General features: G+C 51.4%; 1 protein-coding gene across 1 annotated transcript in view; it reads left to right on the top strand.

Moving 5' to 3' along the window:
• FLT1 (fms related receptor tyrosine kinase 1) overlaps positions 1 to 11,241 on the top strand; it is a 173,053-nt gene extending 161,812 nt beyond the window's left edge. Inside the window, exons 26-30 of the mRNA XM_060129362.1 lie at positions 1,283 to 1,388; positions 1,665 to 1,807; positions 3,669 to 3,753; positions 5,497 to 5,591; positions 8,352 to 11,241. Of these exons, the coding sequence (XP_059985345.1) occupies positions 1,283 to 1,388; positions 1,665 to 1,807; positions 3,669 to 3,753; positions 5,497 to 5,591; positions 8,352 to 8,553 (631 nt within the window). The 3' untranslated portion in view covers positions 8,554 to 11,241. The remainder of the gene's footprint in view (positions 1 to 1,282; positions 1,389 to 1,664; positions 1,808 to 3,668; positions 3,754 to 5,496; positions 5,592 to 8,351) is intronic.
• Positions 11,242 to 12,928: the final 1,687 nt, after the last annotated feature.

The following is a 12,928-nucleotide window of genomic DNA, read 5'->3' as shown; positions in this document are numbered from 1 at the left end:
CAGCAGGGATGCGTCACCTCAGGCGCATCCCGGCAGCGCCCAGGTCCCAGCCGTGTCTGCGGTCTGCCTTGGGAATTAGGGATTCATGGAAGGAGCAGCGCGTTCTCTTCTAGGTGGTCAGTCTGACTTCCTTCGGCAGACACTTGTTGAGTGCGCACAGGCAGGCCCTGGGTTAGGTGAGGGGTCTGGAGAGGAGGTCCCTGCCTGAGCAGGGCTCCCAGCCGGGTTCTGACCCAGATCCAGAGTCCAGGCCCATTCAGATTTTGATCCGACCTGGTCAGAGTCCTCTCTAGGGGATCTCCCGAGAGAAGAGATGACTTACAATCAACATCCCGAGAACAAAGAGAATAGATCCTTAAGCCAGTGTGTGTACAGATGCTTGGCAGGTGGTTTGCCCAGAAGGGGCAGGCAGAGACCTCTACTCCCTGCGGACGTGACAGAGAGGAGCCCGATACCCTTCGGCCTAAAGCGTCAGGAGCATCACAGAGGAGCCCTGTTGACGTTTAAATCCCGGGACAAGAGTCGGCTTCTGGGACACTAAGACAAATGGTTTCATATCCAGAAGCCAGCCTGTACTTTTGCCTTGTGCGGGGAGAGGCCAGTTTGAGATGCTGGGGGTGGGGCAGTCAGCCACATGGAAGGAACTAGCCTACGGCCCGAGGAGCTACCCACACTCTGTGTGGACGTCCACCTTTTGGAAGCGATGTCGGTCGTGTACACAGTGCCTCCCCCTGCCCACCTCCACTGCTGAGCTCGACAAGGCAACTGTGAGGGGTGAGACATCCCATGTGCTCATGCAGGAGCCCAGGGGAGGCTTCATTCCAGCCTGAGAAGCTCCTAAGACTGCAGACTATTCACCCGTGGATATCTGTCTATATCCACTTTCCACCTTTAAGGACACTGTCCTGCTTTGCACAGGGAGGGGAGGATGTGACACTTCATGGCCGAGTGACCACTGGCGTTTCCCCCCAGACAGCTCGGCTTCACTCAGAGCTCAGCCCCCCCTCCCGCCGACAGCCTGGGTCATCATGGGCTCCGGGGGGGTTGGTTTGAGAGTCTACCTGTGTAGACGTGGTTTCCACTACCAGCAGGACCTGGCGCGAGCAGCCTTTCTGTGTGTCGTGGCTGCGTACCCACATCTAAAAGTGGAGCAGACACTACATAACTACGAGAAGCATCATCTTTATACCCACGACAACACCCATCCCTTGGCCAGTGCGTAGGGCAGTCTGTGCGCCCCCCACTGCTCTCCAGCAGCCTCTGCTGTGCTCTCACCCAACAGCTACCAGATCATGTTGGACTGCTGGTGCAAAGACCCAAAAGAAAGGCCAAGATTCGCAGAACTCGTGGAAAAACTAGGCGACTTGCTGCAAGCCAACGTACAACAGGTAAATCTATCTAGAATACCAGAAGGCCAGATGCCTTCAATATAAGTCAAGGGGGTGTCTTCTTTGTCTGTTATTTTAATGGCTATTAATAGCTGAGCTCAGGAGTAGAAGAAAACACGTGTGTGGGGGGGTGTGGGCGTGTGCGGGTGTGTGCAGACTTATCTTCCCCAGACACAATCAAGATTGTGGAAATGACATAGTTGAACTGAAACAGTGTCCCACAGAAACAGGCTGAAGTAGAAATGCATGCGACTACACCTGTCTTTGGTGTTTTAGGATGGCAAGGACTATATCCCACTCAATGCCATACTGACAGGAAATAGTGGGTTTACGTACTCAACTCCTGCCTTCTCAGAGGACTTCTTCAAGGAAGATATTTCTGCTCCAAAGTTTAATTCAGGAAGTTCTGATAATGTCAGGTAAGAGCTCTCTTTCCCCAACTTCATTTTATAAAATTTTCAAACATAGAAAAAAGCCCACCTCCTAAACCCAAACATACATTTTACCTTATTTCGTGTACGTACTCGATACGTGTGTGTGTGTGTGTGTTTTTCCTTTTGCCGAACCTTTTGGAAAAGGGCATAAGGCACTGTAACACCTTCCCTCTACATACTTTGGTATACATCTCGTAAGGGACAGTCTTCTGTGCCACCACACCAAAGAAAACTGATAATCCCTTCATACTATTAAATTTTCAAATCTCCATTATTTTCCCCAAATGTCTTACGTACCATTTTTAAAAGCATCATCCAATCAAGAACACTTTGCATTTTCTTTCATTTCTTTAGTCTGTCTTATTCTAGAAGAACTCCTCTTTTGTTCCCCCCAATGACCTTGACTTTTTTCATGATACCTTCGATAAAATGCAACAAAGTGGATTTGTTTTCTTACCTGACAAACTAAGTACCTCTCGTTAGCCTAGAGGAAATTGGAGAAGGTGTAAGGGAAGAAAGATGTACTGAGTAGCCGTGCTGGGCGGGGTCAGCACCTCAGTCCTAGCGGTGACACGTGTGTCACACACATTCAGTGCTCATGGTTAGACACGTGCTGTGTGGTCTGGTACCATGCTGGGCTCTTTGATACATCACCTCCTTTAATGCTCAAACCAGTCCTAGGAAGTGTTCCCGTCATACAAGTGGGGACATTAAAGCTCCAGAGAGGACAGCTCGCCAAAACTGTGCGGCTCGAAAGCGGCAGAATAGAACTTCTAACCCAGGTGTTCTGACACTCCCTCCCTGTCCCCGTGTAGCCAGGACTCGTCTCAGGACTTTTAGACTATCCTGCGGGCCTTCTAGCATTTTTGCCTGCAGTCGGTACACTCCTAGGGCTCCAACCTCAGTTCAGTCAAGCTTGACAGGCGACTAGGGAAGAGCTAGAAAGACTGATGGTCTGGGACGGGCCTGGAAGAAGTCCAGTGGCCAGCCCAGATCTGCGGTGCTGGGTCACAGGTCAGCGGCACGATTCATACTTCACAACCGGCCCAGATGAGTCATCCATTGTTTTAAAGATGAGAAAAGTAAGCGTGGATTAAATAAATTAGCAGGGGCGGATTGGGTCAGACCTGGGGAGGAAGGTGTCAAAGTTACGCGGGCCTCTCCGGTCTGTTGCTTAGCCTTGGGCCCAATAGGGAGCTCGCCTAAGAGACGGGGCCTTGTCGCTGGTGACAGGGCCGCAGGTGAGGGGGCGTACAGTGGGCCCCTCTGCCGGCCCCTCCTAACAGATCAACCAAAGCTCAGCAGGCAGTCACAGGGAGCTCATCCAAATACTACCCCTTTCTCCCAACCTGTGATCGCAAAACTAGATACACAAGACTAGCCCTGGTGCTCGATTATGCCATTGAATCAGCTGTGGGACCCTGACGGGTCATGTCCTTTCAGAAGTAGCAGCTGTATGTGATGAAGCCACATCACCTCTCTGGGCATCATTTCCCATTTCTTTGTAACATGGGTGTTTAGACCAGATGACGACCCAGGTCTCTTCTCGGCCCGACACCATCTGGTTCCACGGGGGACCAGAGGCCTGACCACTACCTCGTCTCTCAAGGGTCCCTCTGGGGTTTTGCTCAAAACTACGCAACGTGGATTAGCAACCACAGGAGGAAGTAGCACCACTGTCTGGATTCCCAGGGAAACACAGCCAGAGAACTGCAGCCTCAAGAGGGATGAGGTGACTCCCAGTGTTTGGGTTCACCTTAGCTGGGACGTGGTGCCCATGGTCTCCTGACTAATCAAAACTGGATGCATTTTCCTGTCTTGATTATTCTTTCTGCTTCTTCTTTAGATATGTAAATGCTTTCAATTTCATCAGCCTGGAAAAAATCAAAACCTTTGAAGAACTTTCACCAAATGCCACGTCCATGCTTGATGTAAGTAATGGAAGTGGAAGGAACCTACTCAGTGCACCCCATCCAAACACAGACTCCAGTCGTCCGGTGGCTCTAGGTCAACGGGGGCCAGTAATCAGTGGTGGCTGAAATGACCATTTCAGGGGGGCTGACAAGACATAGAATACACAGAGCTAATTTGAAAGTAATTCTGTAGTTTGAAGATGACCCAGGATTCACTCCAGGGCCCATGTCCTTGCCTGGGCGTAACTCAGTCCCCTACGAAACCTCACTGTGTGTTTCTAAGCTTCTTGGCCATCAGTGATGGAACCTTGCTTTCAGAGCATTAGAGGAACTCAAAGCTGTGTGAGTGGTTGCACCTTCGTGGTGCGACAGAGAGCCCTCTCCCACGAGCAGCTCTGAGATCCTGGAAGAATCTCCTAGGCCTCTGTTCCCACCCAACCACACAGGGCAAAGTGATCCGTACAGCCCAGCAAACACGAGGCCTCAAGCAGCTCGTCCCTTTAAAAGATCTGGGATGTGGGGCTGAGAGAATAAGGGGAGGAGAGAAAGGGCTGGACAAGAGACACGGCCGCTGCATCTCAGGGCCGCTCACGGAGTCGTGACCCAAAAAAGGCCTGTAAAACCTACGGTGGGGGCTTCCCTGGTGGCGCAGTGGTTGAGAGTCCGCCTGCCGATGCAGGGCACACGGGTTCGTGCCCCGGTCCGGGAAGATCCCACGTGCCGCGGAGCGGCTGGGCCTGTGAGCCATGGCCGCTGAGCCTGTGCTCGGCAACGGGAGAGGCCGCAGCAGTGAGAGGCCCGCGTACCGCAAAAAAAAAAAAAAAAAAAAAACCTACTGTGGTGTGAAGGTGATGACCACAAAGAGCATGGCCTTGAGACACAGCACAGTCACCACTGAAAAACACCAAAACCTTCCAAACACACCAGATAAAGAGGAAAGATTATTTAAACACTAAAAAAAAAAAAAAATTACAAATAAGCTGGTGAATACAAAGGCAAAGTGGCTGGAAATTTTGGTTTGCTGCTTAGAAACACTGGTTTTAAGTCCAAGGAGACGATACGAAACAAAACATGGAAGGCTTCTTTGACCCTCACAGCCCTGCCCGCCTGAGTACCTCGGGAACTGGGGCAGGCCCCTTCCTGAGGCTCCTTTACTGACGGATAGTTAAGGACACAGACAGAGCCACGGGGGGACTGAAGGTGGCAGGAACCACGTGTGGGGTCCACTCACTGGAAACGCCGTGTTAACAGAGTCAGGACCCTGCATAAAACTCAGTGCTAAATACGAACCAACAAGGAAACAGAATGGCTGGAAACCATCACACAGGAGGGCCTAAAAATTCTGTAGAATCTTCAAGAAAAATTAAACCGTGTCTTTATCATTTCTCAGAGTCTTTACATATCATTGCCAAGTCATCCGCCCAACTATCTTTGATATATTTAAGCAATAATTTGCATAAAAGTTGACTAGGAAAAATGCTCACCTGGTACCGCAGTTTTCCCTTTTGTTTACATTTGCTTTCTTCACCGTCAGGAGGAAGGGCCTCAGTCACTGGGCACAGGGATTTCTTGTGACTGACAAAGTTTAGACTTGCTGATATGGAGACAATGCTGTGTCTTCACAGGCAGGGAGTGTGGAAGATGAGGCCAGAGCCTGGAGTGACCTTAGATGCGCATCCCAACATCACACCCCGATTGGCATGGGCCCCTCCAGGTCAAGCAAGAGGTGTAACCTTTTCCTTCTTTCCTTCTTCCCTTCAGGACTACCAGCTGGACAGTGGCACCCTGCTGGCCTCTCCCTTGCTAAAGCGCTTCACCTGGGCCGAGAGTAAACCCAAAGCCTCGCTGAAGATTGAGTAAGGACGCTGGGGGGCTCTGACCAGTTCCCGGAGGGACGAGAAGGAAGGTGCCGGGGGAGAGGGTTTCATGGCGATACTTGAGGGCTACCTGCCCTCCTAGACCATAGTGTCCAGGCCGTGCAGAAAGCACTTTTTTCTCCCCAGAAGGACAGGAAAGAAGGCATAAAATCAGACATCTGAGTGCCATGTTCTGGGAAGGAAGACTGGGATTTAAGGGAAAACAGAACTTGCTTTACGGGCAAGGACAGGCAGTCCGAGCCCATGCAGCACAGCCGCTCGGTAGAAAGGAGCCCCATGTCTCCAACTGTCAACAGTGCACAGTCAGATGGAGACCTGCTCACGGGGGCGGGGAGGGGACGCGCACCCCTCACCATCCCGGGCCGGCAGCAGCGGCACAGGAGGGGCCCGACTACTGCCGTCCAGTCCTGAGACTCGCCCTCCTGACACCCCAACCCTTCCAAGTGAGTGCTCATGTCCTGTGGACCGTGGCTTTCCTTCCTCCACACAGCGGCCGGTGGCAATGCCGTCAGAAAACGTGGGCTCTCGCTGGACCCTCCAGGGTGCTGGACCCTCTCGGTGCTCGTCCCTTCCCGGTTCCAGTGCCTGCCCCCGACTCACCCACAGGCAGAACCGTCCTGCTCCTCTTGTACCCAAATCAGGGCTCTGCTGACTCACAGAGCCAGAGGGTAAACCAAGGCTCGCCTCTGCCGCTTACAGCAGCAGCCGTCCCCAGTACACCAGCAAGGAGCTGCAGCTGTGTGCGGTCACCTCTCCCTACAGAAGCAGGCAGCCGCGGCCAGGGAGCACAGGAAAATATGCTTAACCTCATTAGTCATCAGGGAGATGCAAGACACATGAGACACCCCTTCTTCACACCTGCCCGCATGGCTGGAATCAGAGTCAGTGCTGGCGAGGAGATGGAGAAATTAGAACCCTGTATGCTCGCTGGTAGGAACATAAAACAGTGCAGCCACTTTGGAAAACAGTCTAGCAGTTCCTCAGAAGGCTAAACAGAGTTAGTCTAGGAACCGGCAGTTCAGCTCCGTAGGTATATACCCCGCGGAAATGAAAACTTAACGTCCGCACAGAAACTTGCACACAAATGTTCACAGCAGCGTTATTCATAATGACCAAAGGAAGAAACAACTCGAATGTCTATCAGTTGGCGAATGGATAACTAAAATGCATATATCTGTACAACAGAAGGAGATTTGTCAATAAAAAGTATGAGGTACCGATGCACGCTGCAACATGAACCTTGAATTAAGTGAAGAGAGCCGCTCATGAAACACTACGCATCGTGTGATTCCATGTATATGAAATGCCCTGAAGAGCCCTCTGTAAATATACTAACAACCACTGGCCTGTACGCTTTAAATAGGTGAATCGCATAGTATGTAAGTTATATGTCAATACACCTGTTGCTTAAAACAAAACAAAAAAACACAAACAGGTGGCCAGCGCACGGCTAGTTTGCTGGCCCTGATCCAAGGCAAAGGGTGGCCACAAACGCCTCTGAGCGATGGGGCCCACGGCGCATCAACTCCAGGGAGCTGGAGGGCCGGGAGCGTTCGGGCCCGAACACCGGCGCACGCGTGTCCTCTGCGGCGCCCCCCCGGGGGCCCAGAGCCGCGCGCCAGGCAGGTCAGGGGACACCGCGGGGAGTGACGGGAGAAGCGGGACCCACGCGCTTTTGTTTCCTGCTTTAAAACACTTCCAGAAACACTTTCCTGTGTGGAAAAAAGGAAAACCACCCATTGCATCCTCTACTCGGAGACTAAAACATAGAACATGGATCAAAGGCTGGGCGCGCTAATGCAGAGCCAATCAAACAACGTCGTGGCGCCCGGGGTTCTCATTCTCATCCCAGCTGTTAAGCCCACCAAACACGGGAGGACAAGAGAAGCTCCTCTGCCCGGCGCGGCGTCCTGGGCTGCATGCGACGCACGGAAGCCAGCAGCCAGTCCCCTGCCCCTTCACCCTTGCCGCGATACACCGCCTTAACTGGACATGCCTCTCCTCTGGAGCACAAACAGGAGAGGGAGACGGACGGCTGTGCTCACCTTTCCGTAGGACGTTCTAGGAGTTTCTCCAGGCGGCTGTAACCAACTTCCACAAACTCGGTGTCTCGACACAGGAGTTCCGGAGGCCGGACGTCCAAGATGAAGGTGTCACAGGGCTGCGCTCCCTCGGGAGGCCCCGGGGAAGACCGTGCCTCTTTTCCTCCAGCGGCGCCGCCCCCGGCGTCTCCCCGGCCCCACCTTCCCGCTCCTCCTGCCTGCGCCGTGACGCCCGCTCCGCCTCTCTTATAAGGACGCGTGTGATTGTGCTTGAGTCCCACCTGGGGGACGCAGGCCAGGCGCCGCCTCCGGAGATCCTTTAGCTGAGTCGCAGCTCTTGCCTTATAAAGTGCTCTTCACAGGTTCCAGGGATTCGACTTGAATATTTGCGGGGCTGGGGAGCATCTCTGAGCCAATCACAGGAGTAGGGGAGGGCTGGACCCAAGCCTGGGGGCTATTTTCCACCAGCAGTTCTGGGTTTGCCTTAACTAATTCCACCCTCGGCCCTGGCCGGCCGGCGGAATGACCCCCAGCTGGTGGCAGAGAGGCCGTGCGCAGCTCCAGAGACCCTGGCAGAGGGCGAGGCGGGACTCCACAGCCATGAACCCCAGGACGCCTATGAGCAAACGACCCACTAAGGGGTGGACTTGAGTGTGTCCAAGAAATCAACTTTGATTCTTTCCTTTTCTTTCTTTAGCTTGAGAGTAACAAGTACAAGTAAGGAGTCGGGCCTTTCTGACCTCAGCAGACCCGCGTTCTGCCATGCCAGCTGTGGGCACCTCAGCAGAGGCCGGCGCAGATTCACCTATGACCCCTCGGAGCTGGAGAGGAAGATTTCGTGCTGCTCTCCCCCACCCGACTACAACTCCGTGGTCCCGTACTCCACCGCACCCGTCTAGAGCCCGACTCAGCACAGCCTTCTTCCTAGAACCACGTGTGTATTTATACCCCCAGAAAAGTAGCTTTTGCCAGTATTATGCATATATAAATCGACACCTTTTCCTTTCCACAGAAGCCAGCTGCTTTTGTGTGACTGTTAATAGTGCTTTTTGTCTCTTTTGACTAACAAGAATGTAACCCCAGATAGATAAAGCCAAGAGCACCACTGCCAACCCTCGCGGGACTCAGAGGATAGGAGAAATCCTTCCTCAGCCCCAGGACTTGCTTCTCCTCCCCGGGGCCCCAGGGCCGCCGGGCTCCGGCTGGTTGATGACACACACTGTCACCTGTCACCGGCCTGTGCTGCAAAGGCGTGGCTCTGGGGCCCTGCAGCAGCTGACAAGGCCTGGGAGAAGGAGGGGAGAGAGGAAGAGAACAGGACAGGGCACGGGGACGGAGTGGGATGGGGACAGTGCCACTGGGTCCACGTTCGAGAACCAGCCAGGGAGCAGACAGGACAGGGGGTGGGCGGTGAGCGGAGGCCAAAAAGGGCCAAACGTAATTTTTGGAACGACCAAGCACATTGCACCACCTCAGCTATGGGATGGGTTCTGTGCCTCTTCCCAGACGGGGCACGGCTTTCGTCTCCAGCGCTGGGTGGAGCTCGAAGCCAAGCCCGTCCCCCCGCCGGCCCCCCAGCAGGACACGCTGACCCCGCCCCCTGAGCTGGGCGGGGCGGGGGGTGCCGGGGGCGGGGGCCGCCTCTCCCCACGCGCCGCTCCCAGGAAGCTCAGCCCAGTGAGTCTGGTCTCCTAGGTCACCGGTTCGGCTGAAAGCCACGTTTTCAAAGATACTGTCGGATTCCATCTGGAGTATTAATATCTATCTAGTCAAGACACTTAACTCAGTTTTTGGTATTAACCTGTTTCGTACAGTTAGTTATAAAAGGAAGCTGAGGAGAAGGAAAACAGTCTTGTGTAGGTTTACTCTAGACCCAAACTAGGATAGATGGAGGAAAAAAGAGAAGGCGGAGTGAAAACCCCATCTCCACGCCAACCAGACCAACTCCCGAAAACCGTGGCGACCCGAGGACAGAAGTCAACCAGGTGTCCTTCTTATTCGGTGGAGACCCTACCCACGCTCGCCTCTTAGACAGAAGAGCATTGACCAATGTCTACTAAGCACTTTATGCTCCTTGAGGAAAAAGGTGGTATGTAATTTATGCAAGATACTTCTAGAATGGGGACTCAGGATATTAGTTAATGAGCCGACAATAGGAGAAAAGCCTCTTTTCATCTACTTTGGGCCTTGCCTTGGGTCTGAGGATGATGGAAATAGGGAGCCAGGGTACAAAAGGGTGCCTACTTCTCAGGGTCCAGAGGCCCTGGACCCCTCACTGGCTCTGCGTGATGCTGCGTGTTTAGGATGTGCACACCTTCTGGGGCCAGCTGGAGCCAGACAGGCCACAAGGAATCACTGCTCCTGGTAGAGAAGAGGACGCTTCCCTTCTTCACTCTAGAACCTGAGACGGAAGTGATAGACGGGCCTGTGCTTCCTGCCCCGTGTGCCACAGTCTCGCTTCAAGGCTCTTCGTATGAAGAGATGGGAGAGCTGGAACGCCCCCAGCAAGACATCGGCTGCTTCCGGGGGCAGGGACTCTGCTGGAGGAGCCTCTGGCCAGTCTCCAGCAAGAGTCAAGTGCAGAGAGTATCAGGCCAGGGCCCTTAGAGGGGGGCCTTCTTCCTGTTCTTCACAAGCCCGAGAGCACCTGTGACCCCTGGCAACAGTAGAAATCAGGTAACCGGGAGGAGGTCAAACAGGGCAATTACAAGACCACAATCGATTCTCCTGTCTTCTCAAATCAGTTAAGGATCCAGCAGTTAGTGAAAACAAAGCAAAACCTTAGCTATGCATATAATGTCTTGATTTCAATAATCTAACTCTTAATCATTAAGAGGCCTTAGTAATACCATCTTTCCAAAAGAACACGTTAGACTGTGTTAATCCGGCTTCCTCAGAGACTCGGGTCTGTCCCATCAGTCCGGTTTTATCTGGAGTCTTAACATAGAATGAAAACTGGAAGCTGGGAGGAATGAGTGTATCCAGTGGCGAAGGGCTTGTCCCAGACGGGTGCGTTGAAACAGCACTGAAAATGCAATCACTAGTGGACTGATGGTATTATTAGACCCATTTGTCATCTCCGACAGAAATGGTTGGCCTGAACAACGAGGGGACAAGTACTCCCTTTCAGGACTTGTGAGATCAAGGACACGGAGCAGCGTGGGTAGGAGGGGACGGGAACCACGCGCGAGTCTGTATCTAGCTGGTCTAAGAATGACGCTCAGGCCCGTGGAGCAAGTGGGTCCAAACCCTGAGAAGGTGACCTCGGCCTTCTGGCTGCGCCTCGCTTCCTAGCCCCTAAGAATGCCACACAGGAAACAACCACGTGTCGGCCCCTTTTAACTGATCAAAGAAGGAGCGCGTCTTTGGCCGACAGTGGTAGTAACTATATGTATATTTGTGTGTGTGTGTGTGTGTTTTGTGCAGAACTATTTAAGGAAACTGGAATTTTAAAGTTACTTTTATACAAACCAAGAATATATGCTGCAGATATAAGTAAGACAGAATCTCGTCCTACATCTCTAGTCACTATGAATGTACTTTGTATGCTATCTTCATATAATAAAATTAACTTACAGAAACATCCATATATTTTCCATTTTGCGTATAAATGAAAAAAGGGGTCTTGGTTTCCCTGGGCGGGGGAGTGGACAGGTGTTCTGGGTGAGCTCGTGAAATACCAATTACTAATCCGGCACAAGAAACAGAAACCAAGCGCCACTAAAGACGGGGCACAGAGCTTCTACCAGTCCACAGAGTGGCTGCTCTCAACGACTGCGACACTGCGAACAGTAAATCAGCATCAAAATATAAAATGAATACGATCACAAGTAGAATGTACAGACTGAGTGCGAGTGCTGGCTGCAGACCAAAGTCCCCTCAATTAAAAAAGAGGCAGGCTTTCCCAAACACTAACATTACCATAATCACAGAATGTGTGTGTGTACACACGCGCGTGGGTGTATATTTGTGTATTAGAGGTTGTGTGCTGGGAACCATACGAAATAACTAGGCAGTGACACAAGAGCTTCCCTAAGAAAAGGACACTAGCTACGTATTCTTCAATTTTGTTTTGTGGATCACATCCTAGAAAGAGGAACCATTGAGGTAATCACTAATAGACATAGAATAAGTGACCAACACATTGTCTTAGAAAGCGGTCATACCATCACCTTCCTAATAACATCATAAGCAAACCAGATTGGAGAAACACTTCCAGGGAAAACAGGCCTGCTTTCTTTGGGACAAGGCGAGAACAAGGGATAAATGACTAATCTCAATAAATTTGTGGTTATTAGCTGAAGAGGGCAAAAAGCATTTTATCTTTGAGAATCTGAAATCCTTTAAAAATGTTACTGGTTTTCTTAACACAAAAGTCACTAATTTAGGCAAAGGATTTGAAGAATGTTCAAGGAATTGGGGTCACGTCATCGTTTAGAAGTTTTCTCATGACTCTAGAAACTTACTGTACATTTGGGAACGGAATTTTTTCTTTTGTCCAGCAGCAGGATAGCCCAGTAAGGTTTATTGGACTCCTCAGTGTTAAACGTATTACCAGACTTACGGATTTCACAGGCCAGGAAATATTTCAGAAATATCTTGGATCCCAACACAGGAATGACTAGCCTTCTGTTTTTTGAACTAAAGACATTTAAGAGAAAAAAAAACAAAACAAAGTAACCCCCCAAACCCACTAGATGCCACTTATGTTCTATTTCTTGCTCTGGGTGTGGGAAATAGGTACGTTCACGTCATGATCATTCACTGAGCTGTACCCTTACGTGCAAACGCACGTGTGTATGCTCTTCAATAAAGGATTATTAAAATGAAAAAAACCTGATTGATCACCACAACTCTTCACAGAGGAAAAACCCATTTTAAAAAGACTAAGGGCTTAGACTCAAACATAGCAACTGAATTTTATGTGCCAGGAACTATTTATTCCAAGTGGTTTAGAGAAATAAACTCATTTAGTTTTCAAAGCAACCCAATGTGATAGGCACTATCAGTATACCCTTCACATCGATGGGACAACGGAAGGAGTCAAGAGAACTTCAAAATCCCACCATCACATCTGCCCACCTACCACGGACACTCTGCCCTCCCGACTCAGAACACCCGGGGTACACGCAGCCCCTCCCTCTCCTCGACTCAAGGCCGTTGCTCCAGCAACTCACCACCCCTCACCCCTGCCCATCTTCCCTTTTCCACTGGATCATACGAACATGCTATTACCTCTCCCATCTGGCAAAACCCAAAACCCTCCATCCCTGC

This window comes from Lagenorhynchus albirostris, chromosome 18 (genome assembly GCF_949774975.1).
Source record: "Lagenorhynchus albirostris chromosome 18, mLagAlb1.1, whole genome shotgun sequence".
Classification (NCBI taxonomy): Eukaryota; Metazoa; Chordata; class Mammalia; order Artiodactyla; family Delphinidae; genus Lagenorhynchus; species Lagenorhynchus albirostris.
This window is presented reverse-complemented; position numbering and strand designations above follow the sequence as displayed.